The sequence below is a fragment of the Microcaecilia unicolor genome, chromosome 10 (assembly GCF_901765095.1).
Source record: "Microcaecilia unicolor chromosome 10, aMicUni1.1, whole genome shotgun sequence".
Taxonomy (NCBI): domain Eukaryota; kingdom Metazoa; phylum Chordata; class Amphibia; order Gymnophiona; family Siphonopidae; genus Microcaecilia; species Microcaecilia unicolor.
In genome coordinates, this window is record NC_044040.1 from 113,356,586 (window position 1) to 113,378,751 (window position 22,166).

The 22,166-nt window shown below is 44.2% G+C and overlaps 1 protein-coding gene across 1 annotated transcript in view; it reads left to right on the top strand.

Annotated features, from left to right (window-relative positions):
- PPP2R3A (protein phosphatase 2 regulatory subunit B''alpha) overlaps positions 1 to 22,166 on the top strand; it is a 1,495,967-nt gene that overhangs the window by 1,167,139 nt on the left and 306,662 nt on the right. The window contains 1 exon segment of the mRNA XM_030217215.1: positions 19,277 to 19,395. Within this exon segment, the coding sequence (XP_030073075.1) occupies positions 19,277 to 19,395 (119 nt within the window).

Sequence of the window (22,166 nt, forward strand, 5' to 3'; positions counted from 1 at the left end):
GTGCCAGAGCCGGTGGTGGGAAGCAGGACTGGTGGTTGGGAGGCGGGGATAGTGCTGGACAGACTTGTACGGTCTGTGCCAGAGCCGGTGGTTGGAAGGCAGGGCTGGTGGTTGGGAGGTGAGGATATTAGATTGTAAGCTCTTTGAGCAGGGACTGTCTTTCTTCTATGTTTGTGCAGCGCTGCGTACGCCTTGTAGCGCTATAGAAATGCTAAATAGTAGTAGTAGTAGTAGATAGTGCTGGGCAGACTTATACGGTCTGTGCCCTGAAGAGCACAGGTACAAATCAAAGTAGGGTATACACAAAAAGCAGCAAATATGAGTTATCTTGTTGGGCAGACTGGATGGACCGTGCAGGTCTTTTTCTGCCGTCATCTACTATGTTACTATGTAGTAGTCAGATCCCGGGTAGTCAGCAACAAAGGCAATAGAGGAACACACCAACGTGCAAAGCAAACCTACCGAAGTAGAAGCCGAAACAAGGTTTGTGGAGAACGCTGCTCCTTAAATAGCCCCTGCTATCAGGGGAACAAGCATCAGCTGGCAGGAGGTGAGGGGACAGGAATCAGCTGGCAGGAGAGACATAGATGGCCGACCCGAAGGAGCGGGAGTCGAGAGCAACGCGCCAGTGCCACCATGATGGCCGGCGAAGCAAGCAGGGAGAGGAGTGGGGCAGCGGAGCGTCAGCCCAGCCAGCATGGCCGACGCTCCTCTTCACGAAGGCGGGACCAGGGAGCAGTTTGATCGTGAGGAGCGCAACAGTACCCTCCCCAGAAGCCCCCCTCTCCGTCCCGATCCAAGCTTAGAAGGGTAGCGAGAATGGAATTTATGGACCAAGTCTGGTGCATGAACATTACCAGTGGGTTCCCAGGAATTTTCCTCAGGGCCAAAATGCTTCCATGATAACAAATAGAAGAGTTTACCCCTCTGGAACTTAGAATCCACAATCTCTTCCACTTCGAACTCAGGGTCAGGCTCGGACTCGGGAATGCTGTCCTCCTCTGGTTCTGAATGCCATTGGGACTTCACGAACGGTTTTAACAAGGACACATGGAAAGCGTTATGAGTACGAAGATTCCTGGGCAGGTGTAGGCAATAGGTGACCAACCCCACTCGGGACTGGATAGGAAAGGGACCAATGAAATGGGGAGCAAATCTTAGTGAGGGCAGTCGGAGTCTTAAGTACTTGGTGCTGAGCCATACCTTCTGTCTTGGTTGAAAGACTGGTGTGGCTTGTCTTCTCCGATCGGCAAAATATTTGTACTTGGCTGCCGCTTGCTGCAGATGCTGCTGAACCTCCTTCCAAGTCTTCCGGATGTTGACAAGGGTATGCTGGAGCTGTGGAACTGGTTGGTCTGTAGGAATCGGAGAAGGAAGGCATGGGTGTTGCCCATATATGGTGAAGAAGGGAGACATCTTGGAGGCGGAGTGGAGACTGTTATTATAGGCAAACTCTGCCCAAGGGAGTAGTAGTGACCAGTTATCCTGACGGCCATTGGTAAAGGCCCTCAGGAATGCTTTGAGAGTCTGATTGGTTCTCTTTACCATTCCGTTGGTTTGAGGGTGGTAGGCAGAGGAGAAGTGAGTAGCCACCCCGAGTGCTGCACACAGCGCCCTCCAGAACTTAGAGGTAAATTGCAATCCTCGGTCACTGACAATATGCAATGGTAGTCCATGTAGGCGAAATATGTGCTGGATGAAATTGAAAGCTAGTATCGCTGCTGAGGGCAAAATCTTCAGAGGAATGAAATGTGCCATTCGGGAAAACTGGTCTATCACCACCCAGATGACTGTGTGCCCCTGAGAGTGAGGGAGGTCAGTAATAAAATCCATGGAGAGCTCTTGCCAAGGTTGTGAGGGGACCGGTAGGGGTTGGAGCTCTCCTCACGGTTTCCCCACTGTGGATTTAGTCCGGGCACAGGTGGTGCAGGAGGAGACGAAGTGCAGGATATCCTGTGCCATACCTGGCCATTGATAATGCCGAGAGATGAGGTGCAGGGTCTCACGGAATCCATAATGACCGGTGAAGGTCGATGAGTTGCCCCAGTGGAGCACCTTCTTCCTGGACCGAGGAGGCACGAAGGTTCTCAGGGTGGTCAAGGCTGCGAGGATGGGCGGCACACATGCTGGATCTAACATAGGATAAGGCTCTTCAAGGTCTTCGGTCGTCTCAAAGGAATGCGATAGAGCATCCGCTTGTACGTTCTTCTCTGCTGGGCGGAAGAGCAGCCGAAAGTGAAACCTGGCAAAGAAGAGTGACCAGCGTGCCTGCCGTGGGTTCAGTCTTTTGGCCTCCTGTAAATACAGAAGATTCTTATGATCTGTAATGACGGTAATTAGATGCAATGCTCCCTCCAATAAGTACCTCCACTCTTGGAAGGCGAGTTTCAGGGCAAGTAATTCCCTGTCCCCGACAGTATAATTTCGCTCCGCGGGGGAGAACTTCCAGGAGATGAAGAAACACGGGAGTCTCCTTGCCGGAGGGCGTGATCTGTGACAACACAGCCCTGGCTCCCAGGGATGAAGCATCGATTTCCACGGTGAAGGGTTTTGTGATATCTGGACTGCGGAGTATTGGAGCAGACAAAAAAAATCCTTTTTCAATGTGGAGAAAGCTTCCTCAGCATTGGGAGGCCAATTCCTAACATCCATGCCCTTTCTGGTAAGGGCGGTCAAGGATGCAGTGATCTACGTGTAATGTGTTATGAATTGCCGGTAATAATTGGCGAATCCCAAGAAACGTTGTAAGGCCTTGAGTCCCTTGAGTTTTGCGGGATCCATCTGAAGTCCTTCGGAGGAGATAATGAGGTGTATTTTCAAAGCACTTAGACTTACAAAGTTCCATAGGTTGCTATGGAACTTTGTAAGTCTAAGTGCTTTGAAAATGAGCCCCATTGTACCCCAAAAAGGGAATAACCTGCTGATGAAAGGTGCACTTCTCCAGCTTGGCAAATAGGCGATGGTCCCGTAACTGCTGAAGCACAGTACGGACATGGCGAACGTGCTCCTGGGGAGAGGACGAAAAAAACAAATTTCATCTAGATATACAATTACAGAAGAATATAAGAGGTCCTGCAGGATGAAGTTAATAAAATCCTGAAAGACCGCGGGGGCATTACAGAGTCCAAAAGACATCACCAAGAGTGGAGGAGTGGCCTAGTGGTTAGGGTGGTGGACTTTGGTCCTGGGGAACTGAGGAACTGAGTTCGATTCCCACTTCAGGCACAGGCAGCTCCTTGTGACTCTAGGCAAGTCACTTAACCCTCCATTGCCCCATGTAAGCCGCATTGAGCCTGCCATGAGTGGGAAAGCGCGGGGTACAAATGTAACAAAAATAAAAAATACTCAAAATGGCCCTCATGGGTGTTGAACGCGGTCTTCCATTCATCTCCCTGGCGGATGCAGATCAGGTTGTAAGCTCCCCATAGGTCTAACTTGGTAAAAATTACCACTCCTTGCAGGTGATCAAAGAGTTCAGGGATCAGCGGAAGAGGATACCGGTTCTTGACGGTGATCTCATTCAGGCCCCAATAGTCGATGCAAGGTCGCAGAGACCCGTCTTTCTTGGACACAAAGAAAAACCCTGCTCCTGCAGGAGAAGAGGTGGGTCGAATGAATCCCTTTTGGAGATTCTCCTGGATGTAGGATTGCATAGCCTTGGATTCCTCCCAGGAGAGTGTGTACAACCGGCCCCTAGGGGGCATCTTGCCTGGGATCAGGTCAATTGAACAGTCAAATGGTCGATGCAGGGGCAGAGAGTCCATCTCTAGTGCGTTGAAAACGTCCTGGAAGTCCTGGTACTCCACAGGTAGAGAAGCTTTACAAGAATGAAGGGCTCCAGGAAGAGCCAGAACGGGCTTCTGGGGAGGCTCAACCATCGAGAGGAATGTGTGAAAACAGCAGGCTCCCCAACTGCTAATCTCGCCATGGACCCAATCGATACTGGGAGCGTGAAGGTGTAACCAGGGTGGACCCAAAATGATGGGGTGGATAGCTTGAGGAAGTATCAGGAGTTGAATTTCTTTTTGATGCAAAACCCCGACTTGCATCAGTAAGGGTGGCGTGATCTGAGTGATGGGTTGAGGTAGGGTCGATCCCTGAATGGAGGTTACCTGCAGTGCGGGTCTGCAAGGCATCGCAGGTCCTCCCAAGCGCTCAAGGAAATCTGCACTAATTAAATTCCCCCCTGCTCCCGAGTACAACAGGGCCATAGTATTGACACAGAATTCCTGCTAATAGCAGCGGGGGTCGAGAGCAACGCGCTGGTGTCACCACGACATCTGGCAAAGCAAGCAGGGAGAGGAGTGAGGCAGTGGAGCGTTGGCCACCCAGCATGGCCAACGCTCCTCTTCACGAAGGCGGGACCAGGAAGCGGTTTGACCACGAGGAGTGCGCCGCAGGTGAGGGGCGTGACAAGTGGAAACTATTATAAAGAATAAAATTATAGAACACATAGACAAACATGGTTTAATGGGTTCAGTAGAGGGAAGTCTTGCCTCACCAATTTGCTTCATTTCTTTGAAGGTGTGAATAAACATGTGGATAAAGGTGAGCTGGTCAATGTAGTATATCTAGATTTTCATAAAGCTTTTGATAGTTCCTCATGAGAGACTCCTGAGAAAAAAGAGTCATGGGATAGGAGGCAAGGTTCTGGTGTGGATTAGGAATTGGTTATTGGACAGAAAACAGAGGGTAGGGTTAAATGGTAATTTCTCTCAATGGAGGAGGGTGGAGTGCCGCAGGGATCTGTACTGAGACCGGTACTATTTAACATATTTATAAATGATATGGAAATCGGAATGACGAGTGAGGTGATCAAATTTGCAGATGATACAAAACTATTCAAGGTTGTTAAAACACGTGCGGAATGTGAAATATTGCAGGAAGACCTTTGGAAATTGGAAGACTGGGTGTCCAAATGGCAGATGAAATTTAATGTGGACAAATGCAAGGCGATGCAATCATAGTTACCTGATGCTAGGGTCCACCTTGGGGGTCAGCACTCAAGAAAAAGATCTGGGTGTCGTTGTAGATAATATGCTGAAATCTTATGCTCAGTGTGTGGCAGCACCAAGAAAGCAAACAGGATGCTAGGAATTGTTTGGAAAGGGATGGTGAATAAGACCGAAATATTATAATGCCTTTGTATCGCTTCATGGTGCGTCCGCTTCTTGAGTATTGCGTTTAGTTCTGGTCGCCGTATCTAATAAAAGAGAGCCTTGAATTAAATAGATTGAAAATTCTGCAGGAAACAAAACACTTCTTGGAATCACTGTGGATTGAAATTCCATGTGTAAAGGGGAAAAGGATAATGATAGGAGTATACTACCGTCCGCCTAGCCAGGATGAACAGACGGATGCAGAAATGTTAAAGAAAATTAGGGACGCAAACAAACTGGGCAACACAATAATAATGGGTGATTTCAATTACCCTGATATTGACTGGGTAAATGAAAATTGGGACACGCTAGGGAGGTAAAATTCCTTGATGAAATCAAGGACAGCTTTATGGAGCAGCTGGTGCAGGAGCAGACGAGAGAAGGAAAAATTCTAGACCTACTCCTTAGTGGAGCGCATGATCTGGTGTGGGAGGCAATGGTGCTGGGGTCGCTTGATAACAGTGATCATAATATGATCTGATTTGTTATTAGCTTTGAAGCAAGTATACATAGGAAATCAAATATGTTAGTGTTTAACTTAAAAAAAAAGGAGACTATGATAAAATGAGAAGAACGGTGAAAAGAAAACTTAGAGGAGCGACTTGCAGTGTCAAAAATTTACATCAGGCGTGGATGCTGTTCAAAAACACCATCCTGGAAGCCCAGGCCAAATATATTCCGCGTATTAAAAAAGGAGGACGGAAGACCAAGCGACAGCCGGCATGGTTAAATAGTGAGGTGAAGGAAGCTATTAGAGCTAAAAGAAAATCCTTCAGAAAATGGAAGAAGGAACCGACTGAAAATAATAAGAAATGGCATAAGGAATGTCAAGTCAAATGCAAAGCGCTGATAAGGAAAGCTAATAGGACTTAAAAAAAAAAGATTGCGTTGGAGGCAAAAATACATAGTAATGTAAGCCCCTCCTCCACTCCTGGGTCAAGATTGTATGAACCAATGTTAAGTAGTAGTAGTAGTAGTAGTAATTTTGTGAAAGGTGATCTATACTGAAGGTACTTAAGGGTTCAGAAGTATTTTATGTGAAGGTAATTGTTCTTCCCTGTTGAGAAAGTCAATACCAAAGTTTGATTGCAAGTGAAACTGTTATGTGAAGTGGGGGATTTTGTTTCTTTATTGGGGCTCACACACCAGGTGATCGAGAAGAGCATGGAAGAATTGCAGCGGCAAATAGAGTTATTGCAGTGAGGTCGGAATAAAGTGCTTGAGCGTGCTTTGTCAGAAGATACGGAAGTTCTAATGACGGCGCTGTCTGACATCACTGAACGGCTGAGACAAATGGGAAGAAAGCAAGATGAGTGGCTGGAAAGATCGGAGGAGGAAACACTGAATAGAAGTTGGAATAGAAGTTGGGAAGAAAATAAGAGAACATGGAAGTTGGAGAACGGAAATTATAGAGAACCGTCTTGGGATCAGTACAGAAAGAGAGAAAGATTTTATGAGAAATATGAAAATAACCGGATGAGATCTTATCGTAGATCTCAGCAGAAAAAGAGAATTCCGATTTGCTACCGTTGTGGGCAGTATGGGCATATTAGCCGATATTGCAAAACCGAGCTGGAAATGCAGGAAGACTTAAGTCCTGACAACACTGAGAGATCTTTGAGTCCAGCAAGGCTCAGTCAAAGAAGCTTAAGCCCTGGAAAAGAGAGAGACAAAAGCCCGAATTCTAGGAGGTATTATTACGTTTGGTACCCAGTACATGCCGTAGAAGAAAACAAAGAATGGTGCAAAGAACAAGAGCAAGTAGTGGAAGAGGGGCAACAACAATTAGCTGACTTGAATGAACCACTAGTGAGTTTGGAAAAGATGGAAGAAAGGGAAATAAGAATAACAGAAGAACAAGAGCAGGTAATAGAAAAGCGAAAGGAAAAAGACAGGATACAAGGCTCTTCGGTTGTAGAGGACTCCAGCCCTGAAAAAGTGGAAGAAGATCTTATTGATGAGGAGACTGCAGAAAAGCAGGGTGCATTAGAATTCCCTAACATGGATTCTGAAAAAGAAGAATCTTTATTGGTTGAACAGATCGTTGATGACCTTTCCGGTGAACTCACTATAACAAAGGGAAGTGTGCAACTGTCAATAGCGATTCCACAAGTACAAGAAGACATTCATTTGGTCTTGAGTGATGTTGAAGTGGAGAGAATTGCCACTGAAGATGTGGCGGAAATAAGGAAATGTTTTCCTGAAGAAACAAATAAAGTGAATGAAGAACCAAGTGCATTCAGGGTGGAAGAAGTGCAAAATATGGAGACACATATAACTTGCTGTTTGTATTTTTATGTCGTTGACTTGTTCAATAAAGCTTCTTGTTTAAATTAAAATATGGAGACTCTGACAAAATTAAGGTTTCCATTGACTGTTAAAGAGAAGAGAAAGAAAAGAAAAGGAAGAACCAGGATAAACCACAGGAAAATTGTGTGGTGGAAGAAACCATGAAAGAAATGATTATAAAACAAAAGAAACCCATCAAATGCCAAAACTCAGTAATTGAACAGTGGAGTGTTCCGGTGAGAAGGCCGTTTAAGCTCATCTGGTTTAGTAGAAGAGTTGGGACTAGGAAAAAACACTCACATGTGTTCACAATTCTTCAACGACTAATAATGTTTATTTGTTTGAGTGTAGTTCTTCTTATAGAAATGGTCCGAGGAAGACACCCGATACATTTCTTCTTATATGAATTTTCCGGGAGTGGAGAGAGGGAGAAGAAGAAGGAAAAATTAAAGATGAAGAACTTTGGAATTTCAAAGAGACTAGGAGAAAATCGGACTTTACAGGATTATAGTCAAAGAATAAATTACGACTATAAGAAGAGGAAAAAAATACTTGATGGAGAAAAAAAACCCCCATTATTTCTGCCAACAAGGACATGGGCAGAAAAATTTAGGAAAATTAAAAAGTAGATAGAAGGGTATAAAAATCTCACAGGAAAAGAACAATTACCTGGTGAAATGAAAAATGTTTGAATATACTGAAATGTGGGGGGATATGAAGTGGGTGGAATGATTAAAAAAAATGTTATTTCATACATTTTTTTTTTTACTTGGCTAGGCTGAATGTAACCCTAGGGGTTAAAATAATCTTGACTGGGCTCCTCCAGGGAAAAAAATACAGGTTCTAAAGTGACATCACTGGGACAGCAGCTGAGCAACTGGTTGCCTTGGCAACGGCTTGCTGGTCAGTTGGGAGGTAAGATTAATGCTGAGCAGACCTGCATTTTGAGTCTGTGATCAGCAGTGGTAGTAAATTTGTTATAAAAACGAATTTAGAGTGCTATAAGGGATTGTATGAGTGAGAACAGTGTGATTGGGTAAAGTTAATTGTCCCTAATCAGCCTGATGCGGTTTAGAAGGCTTTGAGAGTGTGGTCTGAGCCCTGCTTGTCATTTGGTAAATTATTTTATTACTTTAGCCTGGAATGGTATATTAAACTGTCTGTATATGCAGCTGGGAATAATTACTCCAAAAATTGTAAACTAAGTGCTGACTGTGAGGCACATTCTATTTATTGAAAGTGGACATGCTTCATGAAAGGCAGTGAAGAGGAAAATTATCTTCTGAGGTGCACAGTGCCAGATTTGGATATATTTATAATCAATATATATATATATATTAGCGTTGGAAGCAAAAATACATAGTAAAAATTTTTTTAGATACATTAAAAGCAGGAAACCGGCCAAAGAGTCGGTTGGGCCGCTGGACGAAAATGGTGTTAAAGGGGCGATCAAGGAGGACAAAGCCGTAGCGGAGAAATTAAATGAATTCTTTGCTTCGGTCTTCACCGAGGAGGATTTGGGGGGGACACCGGTGCCGGAAAGAATATTTGAAGCGGGGGAGTCGGAGAAACTAAACAAATTCTCTGTAACCTTGGAGGATGTAATGGGTCAGTTCAGCAAGCTGAAGAGTAGTAAATCACCGGGACCTGATGGTATTCATCCCAGAGTATTAATAGAACTAAAAAATGAACTTGCGGAGCTACTGTTAGAAATATGCAATCTGTCCCTAAAATCGAGTGTAGTACCGGAAGACTGGAGGGTAGCCAATGTTATTCCGATTTTTAAGAAGGGTTCCAGAGGAGATCCGGGAAATTATAGACCGGTGAGTCTGACGTCGGTGCCGGGCAAGATGGTGGAGGCTATTATTAAGAATAAAATTGCAGAGCATATACAAAAACATGGACTGATGAGACAAAGTCAGCACGGATTTAGTGAAGGGAAGTCTTGCCTCACCAATCTAATGCATTTTTTTGAGGGGGTAAGCAAACGTGGACAATGGGGAGCCGGTTGATATTGTATATCTGGATTTTCAGAAGGCGTTTGACAAAGTGCCGCATGAAAGACTCCTGAAGAAATTGCAGAGTCATGGAATCGGAGGTAGGGTATTATTATGGATTAAGAACTGGTTGAAAGATAGGAAGCAGAGAGTAGGATTGCGTGGCCAGTATTCTCAGTGGAGGAGGGTAGTTAGTGGGGTCCCGCAGGGGTCTGTGCTGGGTCCGTTGCTTTTTAATGTATTTATAAATGACCTAGAGATGGGAATAACTAGTGAGGTAATTAAATTCGCCGATGACACAAAATTATTCAGGGTCGTCAAGTCGCAGAAGGAATGTGAACGATTACAGGAGGACCTTGCGAGACTGGGAGAATGGGCGTGCAAGTGGCAGATGAAGTTCAATGTTGACAAGTGCAAAGTGATGCATGTGGGTAAGAGGAACCCGAATTATAGCTACGTCTTGCAAGGTTCCGCGTTAGGAGTTACGGATCAAGAAAGGGATCTGGGTGTCGTCGTCGATGATACGCTGAAACCTTCTGCTCAGTGTGCTGCTGCGGCTAGGAAAGCGAATAGAATGTTGGGTGTTATTAGGAAGGGTATGGAGTCCAGGTGTGCGGATGTTATAATGCCGTTGTATCGCTCCATGGTGCGACCGCACCTGGAGTATTGTGTTCAGTACTGGTCTCCGTATCTCAAAAAAGATATAGTAGAATTGGAAAAGGTACAGCGAAGGGCGACGAAAATGATAGTGGGGATGGGACGACTTTCCTATGAAGAGAGGCTGAGAAGGCTAGGGCTTTTCAGCTTGGAGAAGAGACGGCTGAGGGGAGATATGATAGAAGTGTATAAAATAATGAGTGGAATGGATCGGGTGGATGTGAAGCGACTGTTCACACTATCCAAAAATACTAGGACTAGAGGGCATGAGTTGAAGCTACAGTGTGGTAAATTTAAAACGAATCGGAGAAAATTTTTCTTCACCCAACGTGTAATTAGACTCTGGAATTCGTTGCCGGAGAACGTGGTACGGGCGGTTAGCTTGACGGAGTTTAAAAAGGGGTTAGATAGATTCCTAAAGGACAAGTCCATAGACCGCTATTAAATGGACTTGGAAAAATTCCGCATTTTTAGGTATAACTTGTCTGGAATGTTTTTACGTTTGGGGAGCGTGCCAGGTGCCCTTGACCTGGATTGGCCACTGTCGGTGACAGGATGCTGGGCTAGATGGACCTTTGGTCTTTCCCAGTATGGCACTACTTATGTACTTATGTACTTATATATTTTTTTACATACACTGAAGTTGGAGTTGCCGTATATGTGAGGTACTGAGGGACTTTTAAAGTACTTCATACTCACTGTAAATTGGAGTATGGGGACATTTGCGCACACTGTTTCTCTGTATTGTTAAATATGGGAGGGAAAGGATAGGGATTCAAATTATACGTTTTTTGGGGGGGAAGTTAGATAGGAAGTATTGCAGCAGGCATATTTGAGCTGAAATTTTAGATAGAATTTAGGGTTTATTGATTTATTAAAGCATAGTGTAGTAGGTATCTATGTTCCTGGTTCCTGCTTCCTGGCCAGAGGTCATCGCGTCATCGCATCTACTCATGGTACCCATCGTTTGAGGAAGGAAGAAAGAAAAGGGAAAAAACACTTACATAACAAAGCCTTCAGAAGTATCCTTTCATAATGTTCTATACACGGGCAAAATGGTAGAGTAAATTGGTCAGGCAAGATTTCCCCACACAAAAGCCGTGCTGACTTGGTCTCAGTACTCCATGTCCTCGGATGTGCTCTGTAATTTTGTTTTTGATAATAGCCTCTACCATTTTCCCCGGCACCGATGTCAGACTCACCGATCTATAATTTCCCGGATCTCCCCTGGAACCTTTTTTAAAAATCGGCGTTACATTGGCCACCCTCCAATCTTCCGGTACCACGCTCGATTTTAAGGATAAATTGCATATCACTAACAGTACTCTAGGATGAATACCATCCGGTCCAGGAGATTTGCTACTCTTCAGTTTGCTGAACTGCCCCATTATGTCCTCCAGGTTTACCATGAAGTCAGTAAGTTTCTCCGACTCGTCCGCTTGAAATACCATTTCCGACACCAGTATCCCACCCAAATCTTCCCAGGTGAAGACCGAAGCAAAGAATTCAATCTCTCCGCTACGTCTTTATCTTCCTTGATCGCCCCTTTTACCCCTCGGTCATCTAGCGGCCCAACCAATTCTTTTGCCACCTTCCTGCTTTTAATATACCGGAAAAAATTTTTGCAATGTTTTTATGCCTCTAATGCTATCTTTCTTTCGTAATCCCTCTTGGCCTTCTTTATCTGCACCTTGCATTTGCTTTGACACTCCTTATGCTGCTTCTTGTTATTTTCAGACGGTTCCTTCTTCCATTTTCTGAAGGCGTTTCTTTTAGCCCTAACAGCTTCCTTCACCTCACTTTTCAACCACGCCGGCTGTCTTTTGGACTTCTGTCCGTCTTTCTTTTCTAATTCGCGGAATATGTTTGGCCTGGGCCTCCAGGATGGTATTTTTGAACAGTGTCCATGCCTGTTGTACAGTTTATACCCTCTAAGTTGCCCCCCCCTAAGTTTTTTTAACCATTCTTCTCATTTTATCATAGTCTCCTTTTTTAAAGTTAAACGCTAATGTATTTGACTTCCTGTGTATAGTTACTTCAAGGTTGATATCAAAACTGATCATATTATGATCACTGTTATCAAGCAGCCCCAGAACTATAACGTCCCTCACCAGATCATGCGCTCTACTAAGGACCAAGTCTAGAATTTTTCCTTCTCTCGTCGGCTCCTTTACCAGCTGCTCCATAAAGCTGTCCTTGATTTCATCAAGGAATTGTACCTCTCTAGCGTGTCCCGATGTTACATTTACCCAGTCTACATTTGGATAATTGAAGTCACCCATTATTATCACATTGCCCATTTTGATTGAGTCTCTGATTTCTTTTATCATTTTTGCGTCTACCTGCTCATCCTGGTAGTACACTCTTATCACCGTCCTTTTCCCTTTTATACATGGAATTTCAACCCACAATGATTCAAAGGTGTGATTTGTGTCCTGCTGAATTTGTAATCTATCTGAGTCAAGGCTCTCGTTAATATACATTGCTACCCCTCCACCAGTCCGGTCCGTCCTATCACTACGATATACTTTGTACCCCGGTATGACAGTGTCCCACTGGTTATCCTCCTTCCACTAGGTCTCAGTAATGCCTATTATATCCAATTTTTCATTTAGTGCAATATATTCCAACCCTCCCATCTTATTTCTTAGACTCCTGGCATTTGCACATAGACATTTCAGAGTATGTTTGTTGTTCCTATTTGCCATCTTCTGTCTGATCTTTGGTTGTATTTAAGGGCACCTGGCCTACCACGGTCTGTTGTGCAACCTCACTATGCAGAAACCCTATCTTCCCTGTTTGTGAGGTATCCTTGCAAGATACCTTATCCCGAACCATGCGCTTTTGAGCGACTGTCGGCCTTCCCCCCATTTCTAGTTTAAAAGCTGCTCTATCTCCTTTTTAAATGCCGATGCCAGCAGCCTGGTCACACCCTGGTTAAGAAGGAGCCCATCCTTTCGGAATAGGCTCCCCCTTCCCCAGAATGTTGCCCAGTTCATAACAAATCTAAAACCCTCCTCCCTGCACCATCGTCTCATACACGCATTGAGACTCCGGAGCTCTGCCTGTCTCTTTGGCCCTGCGCGTGGAACAGGTAGCATTTCAGAAAATGCTACCCTAGAGGATCTGGATTTGAGCTTTCTACCTAAGAGCCTAAATTTGGCTTCCAGAACCTCTCTCTCACATTTTCCTACGTCATTGGTACCCACATGTACCAAGACAGCCAACTCCTCCCCAGCACTATCTAAAATCCTATCTAGGTGACGTGTGAGGTCCGCCACCTTCGCACCAGGCAGGCAAGTCACGTCCACCAGCCACCCAGCTATCTATATGCCTAATGATTGAATCACCAACTACAATGGCTGTCCTAACCTTTCCCTCCCGGGCAGCACTTGGAGACATATCCTCGGTGCGAGAAGATAGTGCATCCCCTGGTGGCCTGGTCCTGGCTACAGGAGTACTTCCTAATTCACCAGGGTGATGCTCTCCTTCTAGGAGACCTCCCTCCTCCAAGGTAGCACAAGGGCTACCAGACTTGAGGTGGGACTTCTGTACAACATCCCTGTAGGTTTCCTCTATGTACCTCTCTGTCTCCCTCAGCTCCACCAAGTCTGCTACTCTAGCCTCAAGAGAACGGACACGTTCTCTAAGATCTAGGAGCTCTTTGCATCAGGCACACACATATGACATCTCACCAACTGGGAGATAATCATACATGTGACACTCAATGCAAAAGACTGGATAGCACCCCTCTCACTGCTGGACTGCTGACTCCATCTTAGTGTTTTTAAGTTTTTCAATAATTTAAATCTTGCTACAGTATTAAGGATGTTAGCCTAATATAAAAGTGTATTTTAGTTTATATAGTATATTGTATGATTTATTTAGTGTTTCCTTCTTAGATGGTAATGAAATGTATTTAAAACTCTGTAAGAGCATTCCTTGCTTGTTACCCTAATTACAATAACTATAATTGAAGAGTTGTCCTAGGGGTGGGTGGGTGTTTAAGACTAAACTAGATCCTGCAGTGCTTGTTAGATTCTATCTGTTAATGCTGTGGTACAAAGCTTTTAAAACTAAGTGGAAAAGACTATGGTGATTAGTTATTAAAATTTGCTTTTATATTTTTTTATTTTGCCTAACACTAACCTACAATTCCTCCTGTAAACCCCAATCTTTAAGTTCCCAAAGCATAAAGCAAAGTAGCGTTCACTTACCAGAGAAATGTCCTCTTCTCTCAGAACTTCTCAGAGTAAGTTTTTTTTTCGCTAACTTTACCTGAGAATTGTAGATATTACAGCAATATTTACATGTTTGTAATGAGGCAAGTGATTGATGTTTACACCACAGTCTCTCTGCTCTGTGAACCTGCCTCTTTAATATTTGTAGTCCTTGATGATACCAAGATTGTTTTCAACAAATAGTAGAATGAGAATTAGATCTTATAGTGTTTGAAATGTGACAAAAAGCCAATGATTTATCCCAGATATGAGCTTGGTCATCCAAAGGGCATTCTGAAAAATTAACTGTGAAGAATGTAGATAGAAGAGGAATAGAAGTGATATTTTTAAACTTAGTGATTATGATTAAGTCTTCAGGGATCTATTGTGGGGTTAGAATAAGGGGAATGAAGACAAAAAGACAGTAGAAAGTGATCAGTCCAAGAGAGAGCTGTAGTAAAAAAGTTAGAGGGCTGAAACAGAGAAGTCACTGATACGACTAAATCAAATGTGTGCTCCTGACAGCTTGAGTAAGACCTAAATCATTAAGTTAGGCAAGAAATAACTTTGCCTGAGGATTATCTGGAACATCAAAATGTACATTAAAATCATCTAATACATGAAGGTCTGGAAATTGTATAGAAAATTCACCCAGATATAACTGAAGAGACTCCCAATTTATTGGGACTATGGAGGTAGGAGCATAAAACTCAGAAAAACCACAGAAGCGGAAAGAACACCAATATCCCACGAAGAATCACACAATAAAACGAAGAGTGGGAACAGAATCAGGCTCTTCAAAATAGACCAAAGATTCTCAATATTGAATGTAAACTTTAATTAAGCATCACTCAACTGGAGTATTGTGTTCAGTACTGGTCTCCGTATCTCAAAAAAGATATAGTAGAATTGGAAAAGGTACAGCGAAGGGCGACGAAAATGATAGTGGGGATGGGACGACTTTCCTATGAAGAGAGGCTGAGAAGGCTAGGGCTTTTCAGCTTGGAGAAGAGACGGCTGAGGGGAGATATGATAGAAGTGTATAAAATAATGAGTGGAATGGATCGGGTGGATGTGAAGCGACTGTTCACGCTATCCAAAAATACTAGGACTAGAGGGCATGAGTTGAAGCTACAGTGTGGTAAATTTAAAACGAATCGGAGAAAATTTTTCTTCACCCAACGTGTAATTAGACTCTGGAATTCATTGCCGGAGAACGTGGTACGGGCGGTTAGCTTGACGGAGTTTAAAAAGGGGTTAGATAGATTCCTAAAGGACAAGTCCATAGACCGCTATTAAATGGACTGGAAAAATTCCTCATTTTTAGGTATAACTTGTCTGGAATGTTTTTACGTTTGAGGAGCGTGCCAGGTGCCCTTGACCTGGATTGGCCACTGTCGGTGACAGGATGCTGGGCTAGATGGACCTTTGGTCTTTCCCAGTATGGCACTACTTATGTACTTATGTACTTAACATGGTACCATGTTTCAGCACTGAAAGTGCCTTCTGCAGGAGTCTCGGTGGCTGTGTCTGACAATCCTTATTGTTTTGTCTTCAGAGATGGATCTTTAAAATGTAAAACGTTGTGGATTTAAAAAGACCGTTGATATCTCCGAAGACAAAACAATAAGGATTGTCAGACATATTCACCACTGTTGAAGTATGCACTTTCAGTGCTGAAACATGATATCATGTCGAGTCATCCTTAATTAAAGATGGCATTCGATGTTGTGCTTCTTTAGTCTATTTTGAAGAGACGGATTATGTGTTCCCACTCTTCGTTTTATCTGGAGGAGCATAAAAAACAGCAACCAGTAATGGTTGCAGAAAATCGATCCTAAAAGCTAGCATCTCAGAATAAGAATGAGGTACACAGGAGTTCTGTCACAGAGAGGGAAGATCTGAAATTAGCAGCTACTCCACCCCCCTTTCTAGAGGATTGAGATGAGTAAAATACATCATATCCTTGTAAGCGACACTGATAGAGATATGATTCTTCTCCATCACGCAACCAGGTCTCGGTGAGGCATAATAGATCAACTGAAGTCTCACAAATAAGATCCCAGAGATCGGAGGTTTTTGAGCGCAGAGTTTTAAAAAAAAGCCCTATTTTAAGTACCTGGGAGTCGTAAGATTTAGCTGCTAAGTGAGGTAAGCAGGGAGTTAAAATACTCACCCTACCAAAAAAGTAGGTATAAACGAATACATTTTGATAGCTAAGGTCATCTGATTAAAAGAAAGAAACTAAGCGTCACCTCTCTAAAACAAGAAGTAAACACTGAGGGGGTCTTTTACAAAGGCGCAGTAGCGTTTTTAGCACTTTACAAAGGTAAAAGGACCCCTAAAAGAACTACCAGTTTAAGAATATGTTGCAGAAAGACGTAACAGGGTCTATACCAGGAAACCTGGCATGCACCGCCTTCCCACTGCACAGTTCAAACTGCTTGATTTTTAAATGGCTTCACTTCTGGGAATGCAGTCTTACGTTCAGGTCACGTGTTGGTGCCTACATAGCTAAACAGTACCACTTAAATAGTCCTAACTTTGCCTGGTTTAGCTATATGAGTACGGCACTGAATGTCGGCCATACTCACATAACTTCCTGATACTACCACTGACCTGGACCTTCAATGCCACTGCTCAGATATAGCGCAGCATTGAATATTCTGGTCTGATTTAACCTGCTGCAGATAACATTTTAAAAATGTTCACCACCAGCAGCCTAATATTCATCTGAAGAGTATTACATTATTTTAGTGGTCTAGTACACTTGGGATATTGTATATTTTTGGTATGTTTAATAAGAACAACATAGACACATATTTGTTTTATAAAATAGACTTATACAGTGACCCTCAGTAGTGCAGAAATTATGTCATACAAAATAATCACCTTTTCCGAAGAAGATGTGCATGTACATATACATCACAGCTCTGCTCCTTCTCCGCCTAAAGTAAACTGTTCCTCCAGTAACACTTACATGCAGATGATATAAACTAGGTGCAGTTTGATTGTGTGCCATTTTATTTTTATTTATTTATCTACTTACACTTATATACAGTGGTGTGCTGGTAAATGTTTAACAACAGGCTCTCTCCCCGGTCCTCCTCTGCGCCCCCCCGTCCCCCTCTGCGCCTGCCCCCCAAATTGCAGAGCTGGCTATAGCCGGGGAGAGAGCCTGGGGGGGTGGCAATGCATTACTCCAGGGAAAGAAATTAAATGATCCCAGGTTCCAATCTAATTCATGTTTAATGTGCGATAAAATGCCATAAATAAGTAAATAAATATAAACTTTTAATGTTGAGCACCTGATTCTCAAAGTGAACATATTCCAAACACTATAATGAAAATAAAATTATTTTTTTCTACCTTTGTTGTCTGGTGACTGTTTTTCTGATCATGCTGGCCCAGTATCCGATTCTGCTGCTATCTGTCCTCTTAACTCCGTTTCCAGGGCTTCCTTTCCATTTATTTCTTTCCTTTCCTCCTTTCTTCTTCATTTCTGGTCCTCAGCTTCTGCCTATTTTCTTCATCCATGTGCAGTTTTTTTCCTCTGTTTCTTTTCCCTCATCTCATCTCCTTCCTCACTCTTCCCTCCCCTCCATCCATGTCCAGCATTTCTTCTCTCTCCCCTCCTCTCCCCTGCCGTGCATGCACCCATGTCCAGCAGTGACCCTCCTCGCCCCTGCCCTGCATGCACCCATACCCAGCGACCCTTCTCTCCCCCTGCCCTGCATGCACCCATACCCAGTGACCCTCCTTTCCCCAGCCCTCCATCCATCCATGTCCAGCAGTGACCCTCCTCTCCCCTACCCTGCATGCACCCATACCCAGCGACCCTTCTCTCCCCTGCCCTGCATGCACCAATACCCAGTGACCCTCCTTTCCCCTGCCCTCCATCCACCCATGTCCAGAAGTGACCCTTCTCTCCCCTGCCCTCCATCCACCCATGTTCAGCAGTGACCCTCCTCTCCCCTGCCCTGCATGCACCCATACCCAGCGACCCTTCTCTCCCCTCCATCCACCCATGCCCAGCGACTCCCTTCTGTCCCCTGCCACCTCTCCCGAGTTGTTCCGCAGCGACTTCTCCTCCCTCCGGATCCGTCCCTCACCGACCTGTCCGAATTCTTCGGGGCAGGCAGTCTTGCCTGCCCGCTACCAGCGCTGACTCTCCCCTGCTGGTTCGCACTTCAAAATGGCCGCCGAGACTTCAGCAGAAGTCTTGCAAGGCCGCCTCTGGAAGTCTCGGCGGCCATTTGTAAAGCACAAACCGGCAGGGGAGAGTCAGCACTGGTAGCGGGCAGGCAAGACTGCCTGCCCCGAAGAATTAGAAGAGTCAGGTCGGAGACGTGAGGGACCGGATCGGGCGATAGGGCGGGCGGGAGGGAGGAGAGCCAGCTCGCACTAGGGAACAACCGGCTTGCAAGTCGGTACAAGATTTAACAACCGGCTCTTGCGAGCCGGCGCGAGCCGGCTGCAGCACACCACTGCTTATATACTAATTTACTGATCAAAATAGTTCAATCAAAATGGTTCACAAGCATATAAAACAATAACAGTCCAAAATAAAAAGATGAAAAAGTTATGTATACTCACATGCAGTTTTATAACAGCCATTTTCCATTTGTGAAACATACTTGAATTGTAAAATTAACCCTTACAGCCTGATGAATACAATTTAAAAATCTGGCAAAAGAGTTGGGTAGAAGTGATACCTTTATATGATTAACAAATGTATAAAGATGCAGTTTTTAGGACTATTCAGTGATAACCACCTACGTTATTTGCCACCATTTTCATGAAAAACTAGCCATATGAATGATTTCTTGAACTCTGCATAGAATTAGCACAGTAGGGTAGATATGCTATTGTTTGACATGCTCAGAATTTGAAATTTCAGATTAAGAAAACTGAAAAGGCAGGAGTGCCCTGCTAACTATCATGCTTACTGCAGGAAGAATAACACTGCGGGACCTGAAGCGCTGCAGAATGGCTCATATATTCTATGACACCTACTTCAATCTGGAGAAGTACCTCGATCATGAACAGCGAGATCCGTTCACTTTGCAAAAGGTGCAAATGTACAGTGTAATGTGAAAACAAAAATAAGGAATTTAGAATTAGAAATTGTAGAAAACATATGAAAAAGAAGGTACTGTTTATTTGTAGAGACTGTTCTGGGACTTGTTTAAATGTTTGTAGATCTGGAAATTCTTCCACATGTAGGGAAGAGTGGATACTTGGTGAGACTGTGTTCCTCTGGTGAAAAAATCTCTTACTGAGAAATCCATTGGCTCTGCTGGGACATTTAGCCCATGTTTAATTTCACTTTTTACACACTTGCAGCCCCATGGAAATAGAAAGCTAAAGTGAAAATGTGCATTGGCTTGGGCTTGTATTTTGTTATTTACTTGTATTTTCAATACAGTAAATAACAGAAAAAAGAAAACATATTTGTAAGTTCACATAAACAAGCCAATTTTCAAACAAAAGTATCTGCATATATTGTGTTTGAATATTTGGATATTGATTTAGAGAAAAGAATAAGCATACTCTTCCATATTGTAAAATGATGGTATAAAGTTTGTGTTAGCAATGTCTATAAGATACATAGAGGTCAATATTCAAAAGAACTTATAGTTTAGTGGCAGCCACTAAGAGTAATTTTATAATAGGTTTCATAGGTTGGGTGACCAAGAGGGGCATAATCGAACAGAAACGCCTATCTCCATGGGCGTTTATCTCCGAGAACGGGTCCGTGAAGGGGGCGGACCCAACCGTATTTTCGAAACAAATAGACGTCCATGTTTTATTCGCCAAGTTCTGAGCTGGGCGTTTTTGCTTTTCAGCGATAATGGACAATGAAATCGCCCAGCTCAAAAACGAATAAAGCCAAGGCATTTGTTCGTGGGAGGGGCCAGGAGTCGTAGTGCACTGGTCCCCCTAACATGCCAGGACACCAACCAGGCACCCTAGGGGGCACTTTTACAAAAACAAAACAAAAGGTAAAAGAGCTCCCAGGTGCATAGCACCCTTCCCTTGTGTGTAGAGCCCCCCAAATCCCCCTCAAAACCCACTGCCCACAAGTCTACACCATTACTATAGCCCTAAGGGGTGAAGGGGGGCACCTACATGTGGGTACAGTAGGTTCGGGGGGGGGGGGTTGGACGACTAAGCATTAAGCAGCACAATTGTAACAGGTGGGGGGGGGGATGGGCCTGAGTCCACCTGCCTGAAGTCCACTGCACCCCCTAACAACTGCTCCAGGGACCTGCATACTGCTGCCAGGGAGGTGGGTATGACATTTGAGGGTGAAAATAAAAAGTTGTGAAACATCATTTTTTTGTGGTGGGAGGGGGTTTATGACCACTGGGGGAGTCAGGGGAGGTCATCCCCGATTCCCTCCAGTAGTCATCTGGTCATTTAGGGCACTTTTTGGGGCCTTATTCGTGAAAAAACAGGGTCCAGGAAAAGTGCCCTAAATTCTAGCTAAAAACGCATACTTTTGTCCCATTATCTGTGAAATGCGCCCATCTCTGTTCGGCAGATAACCACGCCCCAGTTCCGCCTTCGCCACACCTCTGACACGCCCCCATCAACTTTGTCCGCATCCGCGACGGAGTGCAGTTGAAAACGTCCAAAATCGGCTTTCGATTATACCGCTTTATTTGTTTTTGTGAGATAAACGTCCATCTCCCGATTTAGGTCGGAACTTGGGCGTTTTTCTCATTCGATTATAAGCTGGCAAGTAAGTGCCTACTTTAAGCCTATTTTGTAAAGAAACACAGGCGGCTACTTCCAATACTTAATGTTTCTATAGCACTGCTAGACATACATAGCACTGTACACAAACATGTAAGAGACAGACCCTGCGCAACAGAGCTTACAGTTTATTAAAGACAGACAGATAAGGGGTTAGGGAGTTACATTTATTATGGGAATGATTAAAACAACAGATTGCAATGGGACACCCAAGCAGGCTGAGACTTGGGCTTAGATTCCTGGTGACATTTCTGGTAAGGACAGATAGCTCCAAGAGTCATCTGGGTATGAAGATGGTACTGAAATGAAAAGAGATCAGAGCACCAAGGGAATAAGAATAAAGAGAGAAGAAAGAGATCCCAAGACAAGAGCCCTAAGGTACACCAGTTGATAGAGGGATAGCAGTGGAGGAAGATCCACCAGAGCATACTCTAAAAGTGTAATGGAAGAGATAAGAAGAAAACCTAGACAAAACTGTGCCCCGAATCCAAGGGCCGATACTTAAAAGTACCATCAGTGTTAACAGGCCGTTAACACCAGGTCTGCGTGCAGATTATACAGGGTAGTATGCACAAATGGTTTCAGCGTGGGCACTGAAACGATTAGCACAGACCACATTTAAATCCAGTCATTAACTACCCCAAAGCTATGCCCCCCCCCCCCAAAGTTTTTCTTTAGCGCTGGAAACTTTTCACCAGGTCCAGGGCAACGTTAGAAGGGTTGGTTGAGAGAAGATGTGTCTAGCAGCATCCCTTCTCTCCCTCCAACCTGACCACCCTGCCCAGTCAAGTGTTGTGTGTCAACAGGACCCTGCGCAGCCCGAGGATGCCATTTGCGTTGAGGTAGGGGACATGACAGTACCCCCTCCTTAAGGACCCCCCTCTGCCTAGGTCCGGGTTTGGATGGGTAGTGGGTATGGAAATCCCAGATCAATTCAGGTGCATGGACGTTGGTAGAGGGACCAAAGTGCTTCCAGGATAGCAAATAGAACAGCCGTCCCCTTTGACATTTGGAGTCCAGAACCTCATCTACCTCGAATTCAGGATCTGGCTCGGAATCAAGAACAATGATCTTCTTTGGCT